Source organism: Cinclus cinclus, chromosome 15 (assembly GCF_963662255.1).
Source record: "Cinclus cinclus chromosome 15, bCinCin1.1, whole genome shotgun sequence".
NCBI lineage: Eukaryota > Metazoa > Chordata > Aves > Passeriformes > Cinclidae > Cinclus > Cinclus cinclus.
The window spans coordinates 14,232,188-14,259,009 of NC_085060.1; the positions used below are offsets into that span (position 1 = coordinate 14,232,188).

At 51.4% G+C, this 26,822-nt stretch overlaps 2 protein-coding genes across 2 annotated transcripts in view; one reads left to right on the forward strand and one right to left on the reverse strand.

The window, feature by feature from the left end:
* Positions 1 to 3,808: 3,808 nt before the first annotated feature.
* On the reverse strand, positions 3,809 to 17,436 carry LOC134050000 (SAP30-binding protein-like). The gene is made up of 7 exons (XM_062502797.1): positions 17,191 to 17,436; positions 16,837 to 16,907; positions 14,398 to 14,402; positions 13,108 to 13,189; positions 11,950 to 12,054; positions 4,146 to 4,928; positions 3,809 to 4,013 (listed from the first exon to the last, which is right to left on the reverse strand). Exons 1-7 carry the CDS (start codon positions 17,434 to 17,436, stop codon positions 3,809 to 3,811), a joined length of 1,497 nt encoding a protein of 498 aa, XP_062358781.1.
* The window catches only part of EDA (ectodysplasin A), a 62,355-nt gene continuing 52,967 nt past the window's right edge, over positions 17,435 to 26,822 (forward strand). Inside the window, exon 1 of the mRNA XM_062502798.1 lies at positions 17,435 to 17,719. Coding sequence (XP_062358782.1) covers positions 17,435 to 17,719 — 285 coding nt within the window. The remainder of the gene's footprint in view (positions 17,720 to 26,822) is intronic.

The following is a 26,822-nucleotide window of genomic DNA, read 5'->3' on the forward strand; positions in this document are numbered from 1 at the left end:
CCATTTCCAGACCAAAGAGGCTCTGAGAAGCAGCTGAATGTTTGATTTCTGCTTTGACTTGAATCTCAGAGCTTTGGGGTGATGTTTACACAGCACCAGTTGCCTGTTCCCAAAGTCCTGCAGAGACAAGGCCTGTGATCCCATTGCCCCATGGTGTTTGGGGTGGGAGAGGTGGTGCTCATGGAAGATGGAGAATGTTTCCCGAGCAGATTCCCTTGCTGTTGCCACCCAAAAAGTAGGATGTCTCTCATTTGACTATTCCTTGTGACATCCGTATAATTTCAGCCTAGTTTACAGTAATCAGAGCAGTTGGACATGGAGCAGTTCTGCAGACCGGGACCCAGTCCCTTGGTTTTCTGTGAGCAGTGGGGTGTGGAGCTGCTCTGACAAGGAGCAAAAGCTCCCAGGCAGGCCAGGGGAGGGAGCACAGCCCCATCCCTGCCTCCAGACAGCTGGATCCCAAAGGAAATTAGATTTCTCCTGTACTGCCAAGAGTTAAGCTAATTCCAGGCGCCTCTCTTGGAGATAGACTGTGTCCAATCTTGAAGCGACTCATCTGGAGAGAGAAGAGTAGCCTCAGTGCCTGAGTCACTGGCCCTATTCATTGTGTCACGTGTGACACTGAGCAGTGCTGGTGGGCACAGGGTGGCCCGGCCTCAGTCCCTGCACCACATCTGGATCTGGCACCATCCTGAAGGATGTGTGTCCTTCTCCCTGCCCCAAAGCCCTTGTCTCCTACTGGTGATAGAGCATCAGGCCAGACTTGGGGGTGGTGATGGGTGATGTGGGATTCCCAGAGAAGCTGTAGAAGTGTCCTAGCCCAGGTTGGACAGGGCTTGGAGCAACTTGGTCCAGTAGGAGGTGTCCCTGCCCATGGCAGTGGGTGAAACAGATTGAGTTTTAAGATCCCTTCAACCTAAACCATTCCATGATTCCATGATTTCCACAGAGCTGCAGAAGTGAGATCCAACAACCTGTCCTGGTTTGAAAGACAGGTGTCTGCTAAGAAAGGCAGGAGCCTCTCTTTGAAATGGAGAATGTAAACCTGCTCCCTCCAAATTATTATAATTTTGAAATTAAGGGGCTCTCAGGCAAAAATATGGGAAATAGGAATAACACTTCTTTACTAGGAAAATTAAAATAGAAATACAGCATTACAAAGATACAAAACACTGACAGAGCCAGAATACAACCTGACACCTGTCAGGGTGTTGGTAGCAGTCCCATTAAATGGTGGCTGCAGCCCTCCTGCAGTGACAGATGTGGTTCTGTTGAAGCAGTGCTCCTGTAGAAGGGTGCAGTTCTCCTCCAAAGCTCCAGTGATGATGTAGAAGAGTCTGGTTTTCCTCTGGAGTCCAATGGAAAAAAGGCTGCCTTGGTGCTCCAAATCTCAGTTTTTATCGGGTAGGAAAGGTTTGGCTCCTCCCCCTGGGTTGAGCATCTCACAATGGATGATGTAATTTTATCAGTCATGCAGTGGGACTCAATGGCCCATTAACAGCTGATATCCTCCTAGAGGAAGGATGGGTTGTGGGAAAGATAAAGATCACTGCCCCACCTGGTTTTAACTGATGGTGATAGAATACAAACTTTTGGTCACATCCTGTATTGCAACCTAAGTCACAAGCTGAGTCATTTTCAGCGGTTGCTGGCAGGGATTTGCTGGGATGACCTGGGAGCTGTGAGAAACAGTTTCACCTTCCCTAATACCAGGTGGAGGCTTCCCTCAGGAGGTCAGGAGAGCACGTTGCATCCCAATGAACCAGGAAGTGGAGCCAGTTCAGAACTGGGCTGATTTGGGTGGCTACTGGTGAGGTTTGAGCTCCATCCAGCGTGAGTGAGGGGGACCCCAGGGCAGGAGATCCAGACATTTTCCAGGCCACAGCTCCCAGGGGGTGTTCCCAAGAGGACGAGATGCCAGAGAGAGCCTATGGGATGCTGATCTGCTCTGGGAGCATGGGATTGGCTTTACCTGCTGCAAGTGGGAAGAAAGTGCTGAGTCTTCCCAGAGTGAGGCTTTGGAAGGAGATCTTTCCTTTAGCTAGTCTGGGCTGCTGTCAATAAGTTCTGTGGTTTTAGGGCACCATATGCTGCATTCAACACTTTGCCAATCTCCTTAAATGGATCCAGACAAGGCTGTTCCCAGAGCAGGAGCAGCTGGAAGCGGTGCATGGAGCAGTCCATCATCAGGAGCCCATTGGATAAAATTCCTGCCTTTGGTCTGACATTACAACCTCCTAATCCTCCATCCCCGAATGCTCTGGCTTTGCTCTCTGAGAGAACAGCCCAGGAAGCAGACGGTGACATTGTCTCACTTAACATCACTGGCATTATTTTTATAACAAAGTGGAGGAAATGTGCCTGGAAAAGGCTGGAGTATGCTTGGACAGAAAGGAGTGTGCCTGGCTGGATAAGGAGGGGAAGAGCTTCCTTACCCTGTGTGCCCACGGATGCTTTACCCCAAGCTCTGTGTCCACCAGAGCAGGGGCCCTTTGCAATCCCAAATGCTTTCCACGTTCCCAAAGCCACCTTCGAAAACACAGCTCTAAATGATTAATTCTACCAGGAATTAAACCCAAGCGGCTTTGTCCTTTTCATCTAGTGATCTTATCTATTCTCCTTAAAGAAGATGCCCCGTGTTGGGATTGATATGTAGAACTCAACTTTTCCTTCAGTGGACAAACTTCTCTTTGCTCAGAGCAAACTTCCAGTGGGAAGCAGTGATTCCTCCCTGGTGAGGGGGTTTCTCATCCCCAGGGAAGTGAGGGATTATGATGTCTCACAAGCTCCAGGTGTGGGCAGAGAGAAGGAGCGAAGGGAGCTGAGTCCAGTGTTATTCCCCGGTTTTTGCACTTTCATGTAGCTGCCAGTTGTACAAATTAATTAAAAATAACTGAAGAAGAATCCCAAAGAAAGGCCTTGCTTCCTCTGGGGAACATTAATCATTAGCTGAGTCTTTTTCTTATGAAAATACAGATCCATGGTAGCCCCAGGCAGAAGATTCCCAGGGAGAGCCCTCACCATTCGTGCTCGGAGTTAGGGAAATCGCTTTGAAAGCATCTGACAACTAAAGCAGAACATGTTGAGTAACTTGGCAACACTGGGAAAACATCTGGAACTGGTTTTTCTTCAACACATTTTGCTTTGCTTCAAGAGGAGATGTCAGGGCAGTTCATTCACTGCCACTCAGGGCTGCGGGTGGGGCCAGGAGATGCTCGGCTGCCGCCTGGAGGAAGGGAATAAAGGGAAAATCCGAGATATCTGCTGCTCCTGGGCAAGATCCCGTGAGCCCAGGCCATGGAGTGTCCCTGTGCTGAGCTCTGCAGGTGCTCCCCGGTCTCTGGTGGCACCGAACGTGGTGGTTTGGCATGGTTTGTTGAGTTTGCCTGGGAACGCTGTGGCTGCCCCATCCCTGGGAGTGTCCAAGGCCAGGTTGGACAGGGCTTGGAGCAACCTGGGCTAGTGAAAAGTGTCCCTGCCCATGGCAGGGGGTGGAACTGCATGGTCTTGAAGGTCCCCTCCAACCCAAACCACTGGGATTCCATGATTTCCACAGAGCCAAAGCAAGCAAGGTCCCATAGCCCTGGTTAGCCTCATCTTGTGGTTCATCTTAATCCCATTCCTGCTGCTATTTGGGAAAGGAATGCCTGTAGGACTTGGTGGAGACAAAGTCAGAACAGAAACATTCCTGGATTCTGCCAGAAAGTGATGGGGCAGTGTACTAGTTTGAAAGCAAACCAGCAGGAGATTCCAAGTCAGAACTATAATTTAATAGGAAAATTAAAGGCAGTAAGACAGAGACACTGGCTTAGGCTGACAGAGTGGGAATACCACCTGACACCCTGGTGGTCAGGGTGGTGGTAGCAGTGCCATTAAATGTTGGCTGCAGTCCTGTTGGAGTGATGGATGTGGTTCTGTCGAAGAGGTGATCCTGTAGAAAGATCCGGTCCTTCTCTGGAGGTCCTGTGGTGGTTTTGGAGCTCTTGTCCTTGGGGAACCCAGTGGTAGTGCTCCTGTGGTGTTCCAAGCCTCAGATTATATCCAGGTAGGAATGTTTGGTTCCTCCCCTCAGGGCGGGGGAGATCACAATGAGATGATGTAATTTCATGAGTTATTCTATGAGACCCTTCCTCAACACATGTCACTTCCTCCTCCTCCTCTTCTGGGCATCTCCTGCAGTGGTGCTGGATGTTGTGGTGGTTGTGGAAGCAGCGCTTGTTGTTGTACCTTTTTTAGTGCCAGTCACAAATTCAATCTTTGTACATTCTTTCTTGGCCTTCTTCCATTTGTCCATCTCAATCTTCTGGGCTTTAGCTAATGCTTCATAATAAGAATCCTCTGACCAGCTGTGAGGATCAAACACGTCCTTTGGGTAATTTGTGCCTATTTCATCAATGGAACAAAACTGGATCAGCTTTTCGTAGATACTGGGGTTGTGATACGCCTTTTTCTTCTGGATGATGTAGTTCATATCCATGCACCCTTTCATTTTCATCTCATACAGCTTTTCAATTTTATCCTGCAGTTGGTTAGAACATCTGCCAGGAGGCTCTGGAGGGATTTTGATCTCATCTGGAGACATGCTCCGCAATCTCTCTGAAAAAGAGGCAAACAGTTCCTGAGGATCTCTTTCCTCCACTTCCCGGAGCTCGTTTAGGTCACCAGCCTCAGGTTTTTCGGTCTGTGAATCGCCATCTGACTTCCTGTTGTTCCCATCACCCTCCTCTTTGTACCCTTCCTCATCCCCATCCAGGCAGGTAAAGTCATCTGCTCCGTATCCAGGTGACACCAGGCCTCCTTCCTGTCTGGTGGCTGCTCCAGGGGACACCTTCTCCTTGCTGTCCGACTCCAGCTCCGAGTCCTTGGCGTAAACCGCCAGCAAGGAGAGAACGCTGCACTTCACCGCCGCTATCTTCCACCAGGAGTGCCTGCTTCCAGCACCAATAATGTCCTAGTCTGAAGGCAAACCAGCAGGAGATTCCAGTCAGAACTGCAATTTAACAGGAAAATTAAAGGCAGTAGGATAGAAACACTGACTCTGACGGAGCTAGAGTATAACCTGGCACCCTGTCAGTCAGGGTGGTGGCTGCAGTCCTGTTGGAATGATGGGTGTGGTTCTGTCAAAGCGATGATCCTGGTTCTTCTCTGGAGGTCCAGCGCTGGTTTTGGAGTTCCTGTGCTCTGGGAATCCAGTGGTAATGCTCCTGCGGTGTTCCAAGCCTCAGATTATATCCAGGTGGGGATGTTGGGATCCTCCCCCTGGGTGGAGCATCTCACAATGGGGTGATGAGTCATTGTGTGGGACCTCGATGGCCCCTTTGTGCAGATGGCTCCCCACAGAGTGGCTGCTGCTTCCCTGGAGGAGTTAGCAGGGCTGAGTCATGGAGAAGATAAAGAACACTGCCCCGCTTATCTTTGGTTTACATCTTGCATTGTAACCCGTGACAGGCAGGAAGTTTGTGTATCTCCTTTTTGTGCTTACCTGCCCCTTCCCATCCCTGGGGGTTAAATCTCTTAAACTAGGCTGGAAAAGTTGGGAATTGCCATGTCTGGTGTTCAGGTTGGATGTTAAGGATCTCCTTCTGCCCAAAAGTTGGGTATCCCAGCTGGAGTTACCACCATCACACAACCCCAAAATCACCCCCTCTCCCACAGAAGGAGCCTGCTCGAGCTCCTGGATCACAGCAGCCCTAGAGCTGCACAGCTCCCCCCCTCCATGAGTCCATTTTATTCCAGGAATGGAAGGATTTTAGCAGCTCTCTTTGGGTGTTCTTGGTCCAGGTGGCTCTTTGGGTGACCTCCCAGCCCTGCATGTCTCTGAGAGGAAAGAGGAAGGGAGCAGAGGGAATGCTGTGATGGGGGATGGACCATTTTTAATTGGGGATCATTAAAATAAAAAAAGAATAACAAATTTTAAAAGTTGTTAGGGTTTTATCAAAGGTCTCAGCCCCTCTCAAAGGCCTGGGCAAGAGATGGGTGACTACCTGAGCCCAGTCCTTCCACCCTTTCCTGCTCCACATCTCCAGGACTTGTGTTCCAGGCAGGCCAGGAGTGGTTTCCAGCCTTTTTAGCACTTCAGGATGATCCTTTTCAGCCCAGAAAGTCAACAACTCAGCTTGTTGTAAACTGAAACTCAACAAAAAAAACCCAAGAATTAGGTTTGGCTTATGAAATTTGGGGTTGGTTTTACCATTTTTTAAATGTATTTGGGAACTGGACATGCTTGAGTTGCAAAACAAAAAGACAAAAAGAGCCAGACAGTGATTTTTTTAAATTTTGAAACTTGTCAAAACAAGCCAGATTGATCATTATGGCCATTTTTTTTCTCTTTTTTTTTTCCTTTTTTTCTCTCTTTTTTTTTTTTTTAATTGAGAAATTCATCCAGAACAGTCCTTTCCCACAAAACCTTTCATTTTCCAAAATGAAAATGAGGCAAAAAAAAAAAAAAAACAACCCCAAAATAAAATACCAATCACACTTTTTCTGCTTGCACAGTTGGAACAGGCAGCAGTGGATTGGGAGAGAATAGCAATTTGTAAGGAATTCCAACCAGCTCTCCTTAAAATAGCATCCAGCCAGTTTCTCCAGGGCAGGAGGCTGGGTGGCTCCGTGGTGGGAACAGGCTGGAGTGAATCCTGGCTGAGCAGGTCAGGATAACACCTTGGGAATGCAGGGACACCTTCCCCGTGGGAATCAGAGATGCTGATGCCTGGGAGGAATTCCTGGGGATCCCCAGCCAGCCCTCTGATGGAAGTTTGGTTTAGTTTTTTGTTCCAACCCAAACTGAATCCAGCTTCTCTGAGCCTCCTGTTCAGACACAGCCTCAGGATGCCTTCGAAAGGGAAACGCTCCCATCTGAGCACGGGGGTGGGAATTGGGAACAAATTCCACGCGCTGGTCCTTGAGGGAGCCAACGCCGTGTTCCGGAGGGGTGTGGGAAGGGAGAGCAGGAGGAGAGCCCAACCCCTCGTGCCCTTCTCCCTCCGGAGCGTGTCCGAGCTGGGGCTCCCTGCCTTGTGCTGGGTGTCCCGGGGCCTTGGGGGGACCTGTGGGGACCTCAGGGGGGCCCGACCCCTGCAGTGCCCGGGCTGCTGCTGCCCGAACCCTTCTCAAGTGCTTGTGCCATGTGGGTGGTGACAGAGCTCGGCCCGACCCCAACGAGGTCCTTTAACAGTGCGTGGTGGTGAAACACAAACCAACATTGCTGAAGTCAAAGTATCCTTTCTAATCCCCCAGCCCGGTTTCTCTTTCTTTCCGGCTTTTCCTCCTCAGCCTCCTGGACCCTCCCTCTGTTCCCACCCCCCTTCTGTTTCTCTTTCTCCCTTCTGTCATAAGAAAGTGACTGTGTCCTCGAGGGGACAGTTTTCTTATGCCATTTTATACACTGTGCTTCATGTTTAGAACTTTTTTGCACTAGTTCCTATTACATTTATTTTCCAAACTGGTTTGACAAAAAACAAACAGAAAAAACCCAACAAAAACACAGTCCCATGCTATAATTCAGTTGTATTAAAATATTATCCTACTACTCTCTGTGTTCAATAGTCTCTGTACCTGTAATGCTTTCAGTTCTGTTGTATTTTGGGGCCGAGGTTTTCTCTGCTCCTTGTTTAACCCAGTAAAGAAATAAAATGTTAAGAATTGATGATAACTCCTCCCTGTCTCTGCTGTGTCACTGGGCCCACCAGGGTCCCACAGGGACGGGCTCCCCCCGGAACCTGCTCTAAACCCCAGCCACTGTCCCATGGGGGTTGTTTTCCTGCCAAATCCAATCCCAACTGGAGGCCAGAGAGGCGGGATGGAGGGACAATAACCCTGCCTTAACTGAATTTGATTTCGTAACCTTTCTTTATATTCTTTTGTTTCTTGCTTTCACATTTCTTGCCACGGGGCTCACCTCAGAACAATAGGGGCGAAGGCTGTCACCAAGAGATTCATCAGACAATAATGACTCAACCAGGGTATCCAAATTTTGCCCAGCTGAAGTCCACACCCACACATAATCTGGAATTAATTCCTCTGGACAACAGAGCTCGGCATGGAACAGAGCGAGGACACCGCGCTCCAAATTGAGTGCTGCGTGCCAGGCTGGAAAGGCCACGGGATAAAGCTCTGGAGTTACACTCTGGCCATCCCCATCCCAAGCTGGAAACCCTCTGGAAGGAAAACCAGGAAAAGGGGAAGAAATTGGATGCGGATGGAAATAAATGTTTTTTTTAAAAAAAAAAAGGTTGGTGCAGGAGGCAAATGGGGGAGGCACCAGCTGTGCTGGAGAGCCAAGGCACAGAGTGGGGGGTGCAGAAGGGGGAATTTGGGGGGCTGGGGGTGATAATGAGGGGCTGCACATCCCAAGCGTGGGCAGCAGGAAAGGGGGATTTTATCCCTCTGCCCTGCTCAGGTGAGAGCCCACCTCCAGAGCTGCCTCAAACTCTGAAACCCCAAAATCAGAAGGACCTGGAGCAAGTCCCAAGGAGGTCCCAAGGGCTGGAGCCCCTTTGGAGCCAGGCTGGGAGAGCTGGAGGTGTTCACCTGGAGAAGAGGAAGCTCCAGAGAGACCTCAGAGCCCCTTCCAGAGCCTAAAGGGGCTTCAGGAGAGCTGGGGAGGGACTGGGGACAAGGGATGGAGGGACAGGACACAGGAAATGGCTTCCCACTGCCAGAGGGCATGGTTAGGTGGGATATTGGGAAGGAATTCCTGGCTGTGAGGGTGCTGAGGCCCTGGCACAGATTGCCAAGAGAGGATGGAAGAGGTGTTTGGCCCCCAGACAGCAAAGCACCCACTGGAGCCAGTCCCCAGGAAGCCTCAGGTGCCTGAGGTTGCCCTGTGACTACAGATGATTGCCAATTCCAGAGTGATTCCTTCTGGGTGTGCCCTAAAGTGTCCCAGTTTGAGAGCCCTGTGCCCCAGCTGGGCTTTAGGAACTACATAAAAGGGTCCTGCAAGGGCCTGGCCTGGCACACAGTGTTGGGATGCAGCATCAGCCTTTTCAGGAGACTGTTTGGGCTTTTTTTTTTTTTCTTCCCCCCCTTTGGGACTGCTGCTGGCAGGATGTGTCCTGGCAATCTTTCTGCCACCTCTCATTCCCACCAACCTCCTGGGTGCCTGGGGAGCTGTGATACCACTCCTGAGCTCCCAGGGAAGGGTTTTGGTGGCCACGTGGTGCCCAAACTGCTGTGGCAGCTGTAAATCCACCCAGGAACGTGCTGATTCCCCAGGATTTGATTAGCAGGGATTTGAGTTAAGTGGATGTGAATTTTCATGGCTATAGGGCTGTGCACATCAAAGCTGGGAGGCAGCGTGGGGCCAGGGAGAAGTTTCTCAGCTGTAAATTTGCCTCGTGACTCCATAAAAACTGCGATGGGCAGCATGGAAAGAATTCTGCTGGAAAGAGCCTGGAAAATGCTGCACCCCCAAGAAAACAACACAAAGGGATTTTGCAGACCCAAATCAAAGTCCAGGCCTAGGAATGTTCTGAGGTGCGAGATGGGACTCTCCAGATGCTGAAATCCTGGGTGGGGTCTGGGTTTTGAACTTCAGCCCTTCTGGATGTGGATGAGGAATTCCTCTTTTATGTCTTTATTTATAGTTTAATAGCTGGCACACCAGCTCCTGCTTTCTGGGTTATCAGAAAGGAAAAAGATGATTTTCAAATGGGTATTTCTGAACCATTTCAGACCTGATAAAGTTTCTCCATCCTCCCTGAGCAGAGGAGAACTTGGGATTCATGGAAATCCAGAAACTGGGTTCTAAAAATATGCTTGAGGTCCTTGTTTTTCACACCAACACTTGACCATGGGGGATTAAGAATTCTGAAGAGAGGATTCCTCCTCTCAGGGATGCAGTTTCAGGGTGTTTTCCACCTACCAGGAAACTCCAGGATGATTTTTAGGCCTTTCTAAATCTGGACGTTCTGGATACATTCCAGCTGGAGGTCCTGATGTTGGTGAGTTCTGCATTTATTTTTCTGGGATCAATCAGGTTTTTTGGGTGTGTTTATGGCTTTTGTGAGTTGACAATGTGATGCCACCTCAGCCAACTGATGAAAATCCTGGAGTGAGGAGTTGATGTTATTAATGATCGTCATTTTCCACATTTTTTGCCTGAAGGACTCCTTTGTTCTCTTCTTTTTGTCTGAAAATCTGTGTTAAGTAACAGCTTACAATTAACTTTTCATTCCAGCCCCCTTTGCCCCAACAGAGCCTGGAGGGGCTGTGGAAGGTGGGTTTGTATGGATTTCCATGGATGCTGTGAGCCAGATGGGTTTTACTGGGTGATTTCTTTCTCCCTTGTTCTGGTTTTCCTGGTTTCTCTTTTGGATCATGCCTTGCATCTGTTTTGGTACCTGAGGAAGATCAAGGTTTCACTGCTGTGTTTTCCCCCCTGAAAAAATCTGTGTCTTTATTAATTCAACTTTAATTGCAGTGAAGAGAAGGCCTTGATGGGAAAGAGCTGGGGAGGATTTGGTTTGGTGCCTCCACCTCCCTCTGGTTTCCTGCTTACCTTCCACACTCACACTCTCACCTTTCCCAGGGCTCACATTCAGCTCTGATCTCTGCTCCCTGTGACCAGGGACAGGACCCAAAGAATGGCTGGAGCTGTCGGGGCAGGTTCAGGTTGGATTTTAAGGAAAGGCTCTTCCCCCAGAAGGTGTCAGGCACTGAAAGGGCTCTCCAGGGAATGGGCACAGCCTCAAGGCTTCCAGAGCTCTAGGAGGGTTTGGACAAGGCTGCCAGGCACAGTGGGGGTTGTTGGGGTGTCTGTGCAGGGCCAAGGCTTGGATTGGATGATCCTGTGTGTCCCTTCCAGCTCAGAAAATCCTGGGATTCTGTGACTCTTCTTTGTCCAGTCTCAGCATCTTCCTACCACCCTCTTCTCTCCCTCAGCTGTGTTGCTTGATCTTTTCTGCAAAACTTGTTGAGTTTGGGGATTTTTTAACATAATTATGTGGGTTGGGATCTTTGGGTCATTTCTACCCCACCCTTGCTCCTTGCAGAATGGGTTCTGCCTCCCCCAGATCCCTTCTCCCACAGCTTGGAGCCCAGCCCAGGTGAACAGCCAGCCTCAGGTAAAACCCAGCACAGGCTTGGAGCAAAGCCTCACTGCCAGGAGATCCCCTGACTTGTTTGCACTCATAAACTTGTCAACATTTGGCTTTTTTTGTCCCTCTTGGGGGAAATTACTGCTGTTCCTCACCCCATGTCAGCTCCCGAGCCACGTTGGGAACGGTGCTAAAACCCCTGCTGTGGGTGAGGCTCCGGTGGGAGCTGTCACTACCTCGGGGTCAGGAAGCCAACGGGAACCTCTGCTCCATAAACTGTGAGTTTTTCATAAAAGCCTTTCTAATTTGTACCAAAGAGACTCCAGCACACCCTTGGGACTGGTAAAAATAATAATAGTTTGAGTGGTAGAAGACTGTGAATTTGAAACAGAAGGTTGTGAGATCCACGAGAATTACCCGAAACATCAACGTTGGACATCAATTAACATAATTTAGATATACAGTGAGATAGCAAAGATTCCCACAAAGAACTGTCAGCTCTTACCTCTTCAGATCTCGGTGAGATAAAGCAGATGTTTCCATCCCATTGATCCAGAGGAATCGGCCCTTCCATCCGAGAGCGCGTTGCCTTCAATCGCACGGGAATTGTTCCTCACCAAAATTACAGGGCTTGCTATTTTTCAGTCTTTTTTAAAATTCATTCTGAGATGAAATGCACATGTTGCTATCAGCAGGTTTAGCTTAGGAATGCTCCCAAAGCCGGGAGTCTTCTCACAGAGGAGAGGTGAAGGCAAATGGCACTCGAAGCTGGAGATGTTCCCTCTGGAAAGGTCCCTCTGTAACACCCAATTTAATCTTTACTATTCCATTCCCAACAAATGGCTCCTACCCCTTCCCAAACCCCCTCAGCCAGGCTCACATGGAGTGCTTTATCCTGCCTTGATCTCACATGGGCTCCACAGAGGAAATTGCTGCTTTAGGGCTGTGTTCTGGAGGATATTCTGTCTGAGCCTTGTGATCTTTCTCCTCACTTAAATCCACAAGTGCTGGCACGCTGGGAAGAACAAACACGTGGGGTTTTCCTTCCCTGGTTATTGCTGTCATCTCACATTAACAATCCCAAGGCTGGAAATCGCTGAAATCCAGGGTCACCTGGAAACTAAGCCCCGGATGTGGGGTCCTGTAGCTGGATCAGGGCCTGGGCATGCAGTTTCCAATCACTGTGAACAGAAAAAGACACTTCCATATGTTCTCCTTATGACTGTTCCTGCTTTGATATGAATTCCTCGGATTTACCCTTTTTAAAGCCAGGGCTTCAGTTCTTAATGCTGGACTTGCCCTGCCTTACACAAAATACTTGGAAGTTTGAGTTTAGGTCAGAACTGAGCTTTGGAAAAGGGCCTGGAGTGATGGGAAAAGGGGGGATGGCTTCAACCTGACAGAGGGCAGAGTTAGATCTAATTTTGGGAAGAAATTCTTCCCTGGCACAGGGTGCCCAGAGAAGCTGTGGCCGCCCCACCCCTGGAAGTGCCCAAGGCCGGGTTGGATGGAGCTTGGAGCAACCTGGGCTGGTGGAAGCTGTCCCTGCCCATGGCAGGGGGTGGATGGGATGAGTTTTAAGTTTCCTTCCCACTCAAGCCATCCTGGGATTCTAAAGTGGGGCTGGAACTGTGGCCCTGCTCCATCTGCAAAGGATTTGGGGCATTATATTTGTCCCTCTTCATGCAGAAATTGCATCTTCAGGCTCAAATCATTATCCACAGAATTTACATCTCTGAAGAGAGAGAAGCAAAAGCCAAAGAGGCTGAAATGGGCACATGGGCCACAAGCCTGGGCATTTCTAGGAGCTTTCCTATCAGAATTCCCCCTTTGCCTGTGGAAGACACAAGTGGTGACACTGAGGTTCCAGTTCCCTATGCCCACAGTCTGGTGCTAATCCCAGTGGGAATTATGGCAGTGGGAAGCCATTCCCTGTGTCCTGTCCCTCCATCCCTTGTCCTAAGTCCCTCTCCAGCTCTCTCAGGGTGTGGCAACACTGCTGTAAACCCTTGTGCTGTGAGAGCAGCCATGATTTAGGTGGGGAAGGGTCTGCTTGTGGGGATCCCACCTGGACAGGGTGTGGCTCTGTGTGGTGGCACCTTCTCCACAAGGAGCCTCAAATCCAGAGCTGTGCTCCTGGGCAAACAGGCCTGGAAAACCACAGAATTTAAGAAGTTGAGATAATTGAGTCCAACCTAGGACCCAACAAGACCATGGCACCAGGAAGGCTGGTGCCAAGAGGAGCCCCCTGCCTGTGGTCCCTGGTCAGGCTCAGCGTTAGGGTGCAGCTCCCTCCTTTCCCTTCTCCTCCTTTTCCCTGCCTTTTGGTGAGCGATCTGAGGGGCAGAGCAGGCTCTGGGCTCTCTGGCAGAGCATCTTTCATGTATCACGTCTGCTCCTCGAGGCACAGATCGTATCCTCTTTCTCTGGCACCAGCACAGCCCGAAAGTGGCACCCCCAGGACAATGCCTTGGCCGGCTCCGGCGCTGACCCGGGATGTGGGAGCCGAGGGGTCGGGATGAGGGGGCCAGGAGGCACCAGGGAGGTTGAATAACGTGGTGTGGAATATCATTGTTCCAGCCAGGATGAGTAAGAGCACAGCTGAGCCTGGTCACCGACGGCACTTCCATGATTCCGGGGGAGGCAGGGGCTCGGAGACGGCTGCACAGTTGAAAATCAAGACAATGAGTCTATAAAAGTTTAAGAACTGAATAGATCCCGAACATTTGGTTCTCATTATCACCAAATAACATATAAATAAACATACAACAGAACCAAGAGCAGCATCTTCCTCACCCCCTCTGCAAGAAGTTGTGTTTAGGCTGAGCTTGGCCTCCTTGGCCAAACCTCCTCCCGCGTGCTCAGGGATGGAATCGTGGGGCTGCCACGCCTCATCTTCCTCCAAAACAGAGCAAAGCTTGATCCATGCAGGAAAATGAGGTGTCACTGTGCTGCTGGTCCTTAAAAGTCAGCAGTGCAGGGGGAAATGTGAAAATAAGCCCAGCAAGAGTCAATACAGCTATTTTTGTTCCTTGTTGTAAAAAGCCCATCCCACACTTTCCCCTATCCCAGGTTGCTCCAAGCTCCATCCATCCTGGCCTTGGACACTTCCAGAGATGGGGGATCCACAGCTCCTCTGAGCAACTTAGTGTTCACGGTGAGAATTCGTGGAGTAAAATGAGAGGGAGAGATGAATGACCAGACACTGCAGTGTCCTGGGAGGGAAAATCTTGGAAGGGTCCGTGGCAGAGGTAGGAAAAAAGCCACAAATGTGATTCCTTAGTACATCTTGCTCTTCTAAGACGAACATATTGCTCAATCCCTGTCCCTGTGGAAGCAGTTGGACACAAATAATTACCTTTCCTGCATGGACAGGGCTTACAGTTACTGAAAAAGCAGCCTTAAGCAAAGCAGATTGTATGGAACATCTTAGCTCTCACTGAGGAAGAGGAATTGGGATTGCAGTGCTGGATGGAGGCTCCATAAAATCAGGATTCTCCTTCCTAAAGGCTTGTAAACGCCCGTGGATGTGCTGTTGGTGTGCCAGAATTTCAGGTTTTAGGAAACTTTATTGTACTCATGTTGTTGAGAACATCACTGAGAGAGCAAGGGATGGCTTTCCTCAAAAGAAAGTCAGGAATTCCAAAGCTTTTAGGTCACACATGTTAAACTCGACTCTGCAGCCGCTGCAGGAATTGCAGCTGCTGCCAAAATGTAAATGGGAAATGGGCTCAAAGCTGCTTTCCATCGCTCAAAGGTTCCCTGATCTGTGGAATTCACAGGAAGAGGGGCACACAGACCTGCCACGGAGTGCCCTGTGCTGTGCAGAGCTGTCCCCATTCCAAAGAGAAGGGAGATCTAAGTTGCAACAGCTTCCTCCCACCTGTGGTTAAATCCTGCTGGGATGGGAAGGCAATGCTGGAAAAAACCCAGCGAGTTTGGGAATCAAGAGAAAAAGTCATTCCAGACATGTCCTGTGTGTGTTCTCCTCCTCTGCAGCCTCTGCCCACCCTCCCCAGGACCCTCTCTCAACTGCTTTTTATTTTCCCATCCAGAGCATCAGGGATCCCTGTCCCTTCTGCATCTTCTCCACCCTCTGGCTCCTGCTTCTCCTGGACCAGGACTTTGGAGCACAGACAGGATACAACAAAACAAACCTGTGAGGTTTCATTAATGTAAGGAAGTTTTACAGGGATGGCAGAGGAAGGGGAGGGAATGCTCAGAAAAAGAGGAATTAAAATAAAATCCAGGAGAAAGTTGCAACCATGGGCTGTGGGGCTCGACTGGTCCAGGTGTGAGGATTCCACTTATTAATTATGTTTTAATTCCATCATCACATGGGATCCCTTTTTAATTAGTGGGATGCTGGTCAGCTCTAGGAGGCAGAAATTCCTCAATCTGAGGATTTGGCCTAAATACCTGATGAGAGCTAGGCAGGAATTGAGAGCTCACATCTTCCCCCTGACCCAGCCCCTGGATGACCTGACCTCTAAAATTCACCTTGAAAGTAACCTAAATGACTGTGGAAAATGGGATGAGGCTGCTGCAAGTGTGGGTCGGTCCATTCAGGATTTGGGTTGGGATTTTCATCTGGAAAAACGGGATTTTGGTGGTGCAGGATTTGGTTTTGATGATCCTTGCGGGTCCTTTCCAACTCAGGATATTCTGTGATCCTATGAGAACCAGTAACAACACTAAGTGTTCAAATAATTATAAATGTTCCTAAAATAATTGCAGGGTTTTGAACAGAGGGTTCATTTGTGTTTTCTTGCTTTTTGCTCCTCAATTGTTGGGGTTGGCAGAGCTTGATGCTTCCAGTTTTGCTCTTCCCAAATATTAGGGAAACATTTCTTTCTTAAATGAAAACAGAGACTGTCATGGAATTTCATGTCTATGACACAGGACTTATAGGAAAAAAAAAAACTTCTGCAGGAAAACAAGGCCAGGAAGGGCTGGAAAAGGTCGTCCTCTTCCCCAAAGGCAGAACAAGGCCACCATGGGATTCTTTATGGCTGTGCTCTGTGGGATGAAGACCCCACAAATTCTCAGACCATGAGTTCCAGGACTTGGAAGGGCTTCTCCTGGAAGGGACAGCCCCGTGGGAAACTCACCCTTACCCCCAGGGTCTGGGAGCACAGACCTGGCACGGGACCACCCAGCTCTCAGAGCCCACCCAGGAGAGCTCAGCAGGACCATGCCAGGGATGTGCTGGTGACAGTCCTTGGTGCTGGCCCTTCCTGGAGATCTGGGGATGGCTCTGACATCTCCCAGCACGGCTAACCTGCTCTGCATCATGCGAGCCTCCAAAACCAGCTGGGATCCTCCTCCGCAGTGCCACCTCCTCTGCTGCCATTAGCACCTCGTATTTAATCTGCTTTTTTCCATTTCCTTTACCGAATCACAGCCTATTCTCTTAAGAACACCTCTCGAGTTTGTTCAGAACGTTTCTAATTTCTCAATTCAAATTTCCTGGCAGAATGTGAGAACCACACATCACCTTATTAATCTCATTATCCCTCTCATTATCAATTAAACCCCCTGATTTGGAATAGAACCAGCAAAGGCTTTGCCAGCTCCTTTCGAGGAGCTTTAAGGTCCTTCCAAAACCAGGTGTGATTCGATTCCGCGGTTCCCTCTCCCGTGGTTCACTCTTTCCCAGACTGTTTTCCAGCTTCCATCAGTTTCCAGCAGTGACAATCAACCTTTAAAAAAACTGGAGAAGGCAGCCACAGCTCCCCCAAAACACTCGCACACCCCTGGGGACCCCGTGTTCCCCGGCAGAGCGGTGACAACGCACCGGGGATCGGCGGCGTTTGCTGTCAGCTCCCAGTAATCCTCCGCCAGCTGCGGAGACAGCGACTGGCGGGACTGCGGGCACCGGGACCGGGATTGGCACCGGGACTGGCTTCATCCATACCGGGACTGGGAGCGGGATGGGCATTGGGACTGGGACGGGAAGGGGGCTGGGCTGTCCTGCACCGCACTGGACATGGCGCAATTCATCACCGCGCCTGCCGGGACCGGGACCGGGACCGGGACCGGGACGGGGACGGGGATGGGGATGGGGATGGGGATCGGGACCTCAACGGGGCGTGGGCCCAGCCAAATCTTCTGCTCCCGCCCATCTAATTTGCATATCTCCGCCCCGCACCCGCCGCTGTCCACGCCCCGCCCCTGCCCTGCTCAGGACCCGCCCCCCGGCCGGACGCTGAGGCGGCGCTGCCCCGGCCGAGCCCCGCCCCTCCCCGCCGGGCCCCGCCCCTGTGGCGGCTGGGTCCCGCCCCCCGGGCTCGGCCCCGCCCCCTGGCGGGGCGCTGGCGGCCCGGCCGCGCAGCCCGCGGTGCCCGGCGCGCCCCGGGAGCAGCAGCGCTGGGGCCGCTCCGCCCGAGCGCACCATGGGCGCGGAGCGCAGGGCGGCGGCGGCGGCGGCTCCCCGCGGCTGCGCCTGCGGTGGCGGAGGTGGCGGCAGCTGGCGGCTCTTCCTCGGTTTCTTCGCGCTGTCGCTGGCGCTGCACGTCCTGACGCTGGGCTGTTACCTGGAGCTGCGCTCCGAGCTCCGCCGCGACCGCGGCCCGCAGCCCGCGGCCCCGCCGCGCCGGGACGGGACGGCGGCAGCGCCCGGAGCCCCGGCCGGGGGCCGCCCGCAGCGCGCGGCCGAGGGCGCGGAGCGGCGCCAGCAGGTGGGTCCGGCCGGGGGCGGGGGGACCGCGGGGGCTCCGCGCTGCTCGGGGCCATCCCCGGCTCCATCCCCGCGCTCGGGTGTCGCGCCCCGCGGCGCTCCGGTCACTCGGGGAAGTTTGGTGTGAAGAGGGAGGGAAAGCCCCGAACTCGCGGTGCGGGGATGAAGTGGGGGCGGAGGGGGGGGGGGGGAGCAGCTCGTCTGGGCTGGGGGTGACGGGCTGCGGGGCCGCCTGTGTTCCACCTGCTGCTCGCGGTCTCCATGTCGCGACAGACCCGCCGTGTGTCTCGACAGCACAGCTTTGGCCGGGGGCAGCGGCTCTGCCCCGGCCCTTGCGGGGTCCCCCCCCGGGCGCGGGGAGCCCCGCACGGTTCGGCCCCGCACCCGCCGTCCGCGCTGGGTCCCGGTCCCGCACGGCCTCCGCTTGCTATCCTCCCTCCTGCTCACGCTGGATTCGTGATTCCACTTCTCCCCCAGCCCAGGTGCATCATCTTCTGGGTGATGCCCCGGTGTGTCCCCCGCAGCAGCTCGTCAGCCCGTGCAGGACAGGTGGGCAGCATCCTCCCGGCTGTCCCCGCCGCTGTCCCCAGCCCCTGGAGCGGGGGTCGCCTGTCCCGAGAGCTTCTGGGAGAGTCGGAGCGGAGCTGGGGCCTCCGCTCGCAAACTTAGCTCATTTTTTCCAGGCACGAAACCTCGCTGCGAGCAGGATAAGCTGGAGGAAGGAGTTTCCTCCCCTCCGAGCCTCCCGAGCGGGTGGCCCGCTCCCCCAAGGTGCCGGGCGGCTTTGCCGTGGAGTCGCGGCGGGGTTTCGGGGGAGATGCCAAGCCCTTCCTCGGCACCCCGGAGGTCCTCGCCTTGCTGGTTATCAGTGCGTGGGGAGGGGGGGGAAGGACAAAAATAGCTTTGATAAAGCGGCGAGTTTGGAACTCTTCCTCCCTCTTGGCAGCGGGAGCCGTTCCGCCGCGCCGGCCTCGGCTGCCCCCGGGAAAGCCGGGCTTGTGCTTCCTTCGCTGCCTGGATCCCGCAGCTTCCCGTAAGAAATCCAAGTCCAGCGTTGAACCGGAGGGAAGCCGAGCCTCCCGGGTCATCGCTCTGCGCTCTCCCCTCGCTGCCCCTCGAGCAGTGTCAACACAGAGTGCGCCGGAGCAGTCTGATGTCGTGCTGGGATTCCTGGGTTTCCTTGGAATAGCGCGCGGCTGGAGCGCCTGTCGTGTTATCGTGCTGGATCTGTTTAGTCTTTTGAGCTCTTCTTTCGAGCGAGTGTATAATGAAATACCAGGGCAAATACTTGAGGCATTCATAAATTACAGCGTTAGATAATTTGTCTCTGGATGCGGACGGAGCTCCGAGCGTCGCTCGCTGCAGCTGACGGACTCCAGATAAGGTAACGCTAATTATTTATTTCTTTATTCTACATCTGGCCTGTCAGGCTCGAGATGAAATATTCTTTGGGGCACATTGAAGCAGTTGGGTTGGAGGGAAGGGTTGCTGGTAGTAGGGACATGGGGAAGGAAGGCTGAGCATCCCGAGCCACTCCAGTTGGGAACGGCTGCCATGACAACGTGTGGTTAATGGGATTTGTAGTGGTACTACTCACCCGTTTGTCACTGATTTTTCTGCCTTGACTCGATGTGCAGCTAAAAACAACCACTTTGGGTGTCCTGGCTTGCTGTGAGTGCATCCTTTCAGTGATTAAAGCAGTGAAATAAGGGGTTTGCAAACAGCTTTATTTAGGAAGTTATTGTCCAACTTTGGGGTACGTGTGGGGTTCCCAGCAGTTTTTCCAAGCTGCGCTGCTGATAAACCCAAAGTGTGATCCCATACATGTGATGCCTGAATAAATTGGGCTGAAATTACTAAACAATTAATTCAAGAGATGTGATCAGTGACATTGCTCTCCTGAGGGCCATGGTCAGACTCAGGGTTCATTTGGGAGAGACCAGTGACCACAGTGCTGTGAGCCCTCAAATGTCCTTCAGCTGCTGAGGTGTCCTCAGTGAAGAGGTCGAGTGCTGTGTGCATTGTGATTGTACAAACTGATTTAAACCCAAAACATACTCCCATTCCTGACCTTTTTTTCTTTATTTTTGAATTATTCCCCCACCCCCCCCCCTTCCTGACCTGAGGCAGGAGGAAGAGGAGCACAGGGGGGAAGGATGGGGAGCGATGGTCAGCGCTGAGATTTTGGCTGAAACCTCACCTGGCCACGTGCCAGAAATGACCTCATGACAGGAGTGAGATTTGGCAGCTCGATAACACCCCGCTTCCCTATCTCACAGGGTATCCAAATATGTAACTCATTTGGGATAGAAGGGCAGATTTTCATGGCAGAGGTTGAGGCATTGTAGTTCCACATCTTTTGTCCCAGAACCCGCCGGGTGTTGCATCACTGCGTTGGCTGCGAGATGAGGAGTTTGTTAGAGCTGCTTTAATTCATTGACTCTTCAGTGGCTCTGAGGTGTGAGAGAGGGTTTGGGGAGCGGTGGAGCCTTAGCTGCTGGTATAAAATCCAGATAATCCCTCCGGATGGGTGTGCTGTGGGATGGGAGAGGGATTCTACCAAGTGGGCTCTGCCTGTGGAGATCCACATCAGGGCACTCTGTTCCTTTAGAGGATTTTGTGCCTAAATTAAATCATATTTGTCTGTCAAAAAATTATCCTCGCAATATTCGACGCTGTGCATAGCATCATCATGGTTGGTTTTTCTCCAACCAAATCCGTGTCATGCCACTTTTCTGCCAAAACTTGTTTTTTTGGCTGATGCTGGGCAAAATGTGCACCCTGAGAGCGTCCCAAGATGGGGATAAAAACTGCCAAACCTGGGAATGGGATCAAATGCCATAGGTTTTGTCAAACTAATTGTGGAGGAGCTTGCAGCTGGTGGGGGGAGGGAGGGGAGGTGCTGAGTCATCCAAAAAAATGTGCTGAGCAGCAGTTTGCTTACTGGCATTTCACCTTCCCGGTGCCAAGGTGTCTGATCTCAGTCTTCACTTCTCACCTTTTTAACCTGGGATGTTCCCACTTTGGAGCATCGCCCATGGCATCACATCGGAGCTCCTGATCTTGGCGTTGCTTTCATGGAATCATGGAATAGTTTGGGCTGGACTGGACCTTAAAGCTCATTCAGTGCCACTCCCTGCCAAGGGCAGGACACCTTCCCAGCCCATCCAGCCTGGCCTTGGACACTTCCAGGGATCCAGGGACAGCCACAGCTTCTCTGGGCACCCTGTGCCATGGCCTCACCACCCTCACAGGGAGGAATTTCTTCCTTTCTTTTCCCTCACCAGTGTGAAATTGCAGTTATTTTTTCCCTTTTTTGGTCAATCCTGGCTCCAGAGTAAGAGGCAGCTCTTGGTGTGATTGGCACAGAGGCTTTAAAGGTGTCAAGGCTGCTCCAGAGGCTTCTCCCACCCTGAGCATACCTGTAGCTCATCCATGCGTCTTCATCCCTGTCCCAGCTGAAACCTGCCCAGTGTGCTGAAAGCTTTGAGCACAGCTCCTGCAGCCTCCTCTGGAAGCAGCCTCAGCATGGATGCTGTGGGCTCAGACCTTTAAATCCCTGCTCAGGGCCTGTGTGTTGGGATTTCACAGGCTGGGGAAAGGCTGGGTGTGTGCAGAGGGAAGATGGTGATTAGGGATGTGCCCCCACTGTGGGTTTTCCCTCAAATCCCACTTTGTGGTGCTGGCTGTATCTGGAAGAAGCTCTCAGAGGGCAATAAAGGGAGCCCACAGAGCTCTGTGGCAAACGTCAGGCTGTGGTTACCTACATTCACAACTCAAATTCTCATATTCCTGCTGCTGTGCCTATGGATATTCCATGCAAAATCTGGCCTGAATCCAGAACTCCTCCTGTTGAGATGCTGCAGAGTGACAGGAGCGTGGCAGTGGCTGCGGGATGTGTTTCATCCTTTGGGAAATGAAATACAGGGCTGGAGGTGCATCCCTGCATGTCCTGTGGGGTGAGTTCCTGCTCTGAGGAGAAACCTTTGGCTATGTGGGAACAGCCTGGCTGCTCCTTGGGAACCGTGGAATCACAGAAGGATTTGGGGTGGAAGGGACCTCTCAAGGCCATCGCGTCCAATCTCTCTGCCACAGGCAGGGACACCTTCAATTCGGTGGGGACCTTCCCAAAGTCCTTATTCCCAGATTTATGGTGCTGCAAGGGTGCCTCCTCCACAGCTGAGCTGGGGTTTCATTTCTGTTTTCTGCTCATTCCATGAAGGAGAAAAACTGTGACTTTGTGTGAGGACCAGGAGATTTTATCAGCATTTACTGAGTTCCTTGATGGAGAATGTTGTTGCCAGAGTAAGTGTTTGACTGACCCGTTACCAGATTGCAGGGTTTCCCCCCATTTTTTTGGTGAGTTCCCTGGCAAATCCTTAAACTTGGGTTTTTAACAACATTCAGTGGCATTCTGAAATTATCTTCCCCCCTTAACCCCAGAGTAAATAGTGCTGTATCAGCCCCATATTATTTTAACCTTTTAACATTATTTTTCTTACCACATAATAACATAAATCTTCCCTGCTCTCCCATACACATGTAGTGTCTTGTAATGCTAATTAAACTGCACACCAGCCTAATTTTGCTCTCAGACTAATCTAATATATTTTTCTTGACTGGAAGCCAAACCCTGAGAGCTTCAGAGCATGCGGAGCTCTCATTCCACTCTTATTATATGTTAATGGCTTTATATTTTAATATCTTTCAACACTTGGGGAGGATGTTATTTTTAGAGGTGTCTGGCTGCAGAAGGTATGGTCTGTGAGGGGTTTGGGGGATGTGAAGCACTGAGTAAACTCCTTGCAGTGAGTAAGTGGGGAGTGTGTCCCTGAAGAGGTGTAATCTGTCAGGATCCATTGTGCACCAGCATGGAGTCACAGGGAGGTTGGATGTGATTTTTACCGTGGTTAAGTGGCAGATTTGGCTGCAGTTTCACCGTGGTTAAGTGCCTTTATGGGGCGGTTGCAGTGGTAAGTGCTCTCTCGTTAAACTCGGGGTTTGTGTGCTAATGGTGCTGATGCCAGTCGGGCCTGGATGCTACTACAGCAGGAATAATCACTCCCAGACGGGTGTGGATGGAAACGAGCTCTTTCCCTAAGCCCAAAAGAAACGCTGTTATAAAAGTCCTAATGATGCCGGACCCCACTGATGAGGTGCCAGCCCTGTAACACCTTCCAAATGGAATTGCCAGCATCCTCCTGCCTGGCTGCACCTCAGCTCTGGGGATGCAGCTGAGATGCACCCCTTGGGGATGGCTGTTGCGGTAGAATCCCAGAATCTGCTGAATTGGAAGGATCCCATCAAGATTTGGGTTCACTGCCTGGAGCGGGGTTGAGTTGTGTTTGCAGCTGTGGGCACTGTGTGGCACGAGGTGACATCGTCTGGTGAGGGTTTGTGTCCCTGGTGTGAGGGTTTGTGTCCCTGGGCATGGTCTGTGTCCATGATGTGAGGGTTTGTGTCCATGATGTGAGGGTTTATGTCCATGATGTGAGGGTTTATGTCCATGGGCAGGGCCCGAGTTCCATGGCTTTGCCGTGCTGGGAGCCGCTGGCTCGGTCACTTTGTGGCAGTGGCTGTTTTGTGACTTGGCTTTGCTGTGGTGGACGGGGCCAGGGTTGTTGGTGCTGCACGGGGCTGTGGTCACTGCGTGGTGTGGCAGGACAATGGCCACAGCAGCTGGAAGCTGCTGGATGCTCCCAGGAGGGAGGAGGAGAGGACTGGGGAAGAGTTGCCTCTTGCATGGCCCTTGGGAGCTCAGACCCCTCCTGGGCAGTGCTGGTGCCCCTGGGGTTAAATCCCATCCCTGTGTGACAACAGGGTTAAATCCCTGCCAGGCCAGCGGGGTGCTGCCTTTGTCCTTTAATCCCTCTTTGCAATTCCTGTCACCTCTGGGCTTTCTCTCCCAGAGGCACAAAGCACTGGAGGGGGCAGACAGGGAAGGTGTTCCCGGAGTTGGGCTGGAAGTCAAATCCACCTGGGAGCAGGTACTGGCTCTGTGGTTGTAAATTATCTGCAGGTGGGAGGCTTGGGGAGATGCTGTGTGGGATAGACCCCGTTGTGCTTTTAATCCCAGAATCCCAGCATGGTTTGGGTGGGAGGGGGCTTAAAGTTCATCCCATTCCCTGCCGTGGGATGGGACTCCTTCCACTACCCCAAATTGCTCCAGCCTGGTCTTGGACATTTCCAGGGATGGGGCAGCCGCAGTTTCTCAGGGCACCTTCCCAGTTGTCTCTTCTCCCTTTTCCATTTCTTGTTTTAACTGGATAATGCTGGCATTCCTTCCCAGAGAGCTGAGATGGTCAGAGTGCTCTGTCCAGAAAAAAAAAATTATCTTTGAATCTCATTCTGTTTTGATAATAATATTTATATTTTCTAAAAATATCTAAATCTTTGACTTCTTCCTTATATTTTCTGATCCATGAGACTACAGTAGCTTTCCGCAGGTTTCCCAGGGAAGTGTGGGCCCAGGGATGTGGGGCAGGCACTAATGGCCTAGACAGACCTTGGTGATCCTTCCAGCCTTCCCCACATGCCAGACTCAGTGAAATTAATCCAGGAAATCATTTCAGAGCAATTATTTCCTTCAACTTTGCAAACAAGTTGCTGAGCACTGGTTCTCTTAACCAGCACTTTATTCTAATTTTCCCATGGGATAGGAAAATAGGATAAGGCATTTAAAGCTGGCAGCTGGAACTGCTGCCAACCCAAGAGGATGGAACAGTTCAGACTCAAAAATGAGGGGTTTATTTTAATTTTTTACTGCAGTTGCTGCTGTTCCTGGGGCTGCAGGAAGGCTCTGCCTGGAAACCTTGAATTCCCATGCTTTCCCATAAAACGTAACCTATGGCAGAAAAATGGGATCAGACGAGGAATTGCTGGATGTGCAGCTGATGAGGTGCATTTGGAGAGCAGGGTGAAGAAAAGAGTTGGGTTTTGTACTGCAGCTGTTTGTATCTTTTGAGTGATAATGAACTCTGTGAGTAGTTAGCTGCCTTGGGGCTGTGGATGGGCTTGTTGGTGCTTGCTCTGTCTGTCTGGGCTGTTAACTCTTGCTGGGAAGGGGGGAGATCCCATCCAAAGGCGAGGGAAGCCCATCAGGAATTACCTCCACATGCCTCTGAGTAAATTCTGGGACATTTCTAAGGTCAAAAGGAGTTGGTTTGTTTTTTGCTTTGTTTTGTTTTTTTGTTTTTATTTAATCTTCTTTTGAGCAATACCTCTATTGGCAGCTTGGGGTTTTCTCCTGTTGTTGACAAGAGTTGTTTTGGCTCAGAACATGGGTCCTGCAGAGATTCCTGGGCTGTGCAGGACTTGATGGTGAAAGGACAGGGGGTGATGTGTTTAAACTAAGAGGGTTGATTTAAATTGGATATTGGGAAGGGATTCTTCCTTGTGAGGCCCTGGCACAGATTCTGTGGCTGTTCCATCCCTAGAAGTGTCCAAGGCCATGTTGGACAGGGCTTGGAGCAGCCTGGGATACTGGAAGGTGTCCCTGCCCATGGCAGGGGGTGCAATGGGATGGGCTTTGAGGTCCCTTCCCACTCAATCCGTTCTGTTCTTCATTCTCTGGAAAGGAAATGTGTACAGGAAAAGTCCTTGAACTGAAGGCTTCAGATGAGCCTTGGGAGCTGAGCACTAATCCTGGCTCAGCTGAGCTTGGCCTCCATGTCTGGTGAGATGCTGAAACCAAGAGAAGAGCTCAACCTTTTGCTGGCAGTGTGGATTTTGCTTAGGAGATGGGAGAGCCTCCCTGCTCAGCACCTGCAGGAATGCTGTCTGGTGTAATCCCTGGATCCCTTGGATGGAATCCAGCATTCCAGGCTCAGTCCAGTGCATCCCCCCCATGTCCCCAGGGGCTGGTTCTTATTTTGGGCAGGAGAATCTCTGTGCCACAGCCAGGGATGCTGAGAGCCAGCACATTCCTAATAAAAGCAGGATTTGAGTTCCAACACAGGCGGGGCAGGTCGTTCACATTGCCCTGTGTGGCTTCGGGGCTCCACAATTCTAGATGTGCTGTGGGACAATTCCAGATGTGCCCTGTGCTTGTCCTGGTTGGGATGGAGCTGCAGGAGGAGCTCTGGGAAGTTGAGGTCCTCAAGTGTTAAATCCCAGGCGCTGCTCCTGCAGGCTCAGCTCGGATCCTGGCGTCTGGTGCACGTTTCCAACAACAGCCTGGATTTGCCAAGGAAAATGACGCTGGATGCAGCAAAGAGCTGTCAACTCTTTCCTCTCTAGGCTGCCGGGCAGCTTTTCTCCTGCTTTCTGGAATAACTGGGCTGTTTGGAAGTGATATGGAATCTGGGGTTCTCGGTGATGCTTTCATCCCCTTCCCTCCATCCTCACCCCTTTCCAGACCTCACATGAGGGCTTAGGGTCACATGAAGCTGAGAATAACTTAAGTTCTTCTCCTCTGGACCCTAAATGTTGGACCAGGGGGATTTTGGCTGGAAGATTAAAGAACTTTTTCCTAAAAAAGGCTTTCTGAGCCCAGTTTTGTGCAGATGGGTTCAGGGGAAGACCCCTAGGGACCCCTGGACTGGTGTCCCCCCCACCAGCTGACCATGAGCTTCTCTGTTGGGTCCTTCTGACTCAAAACTCTTTTTTCCCCCATCTCTGAAGTTGCTGAAACCCTAATTTATGAATTATAATTCTGCAGACAAGGCTTCTTGGGGTGTTTGGGGCAACTACCCTTTAGCTAGACCCCTCTGAAGATCCCCTATAGCTTCAAGCTGGATCAGGTATTGAAGGAGTTAAAAATTCCTGCTTCTGGTGCACACAAGCAGGGCCAGGTATCTCCCAGAGGATCCAAGTTTGCTTTCTGAAATCTGGCAAATAGCTAAAATTTTGATGTCTGTGAACAGCAATCACACCCCGAGGCGATGACGGCTGACAGGGAAGGGCTCCTGACATATTTACTGAACAATTTTCTTATCATGAAGTGCTCAAAAAGCCCAAACCTGGAGAACAATAGCAACAAAAACCCCACTGCAGGGTTTGTCAGCAGATGCAGCTTGGAGATAACAAATGATTTTTGCTTTTTGTTTGACTCCTTGGCATTTAGGGGTTAATTGGAGCGAGGCCAAGCGTGGTGAGATAGTGCC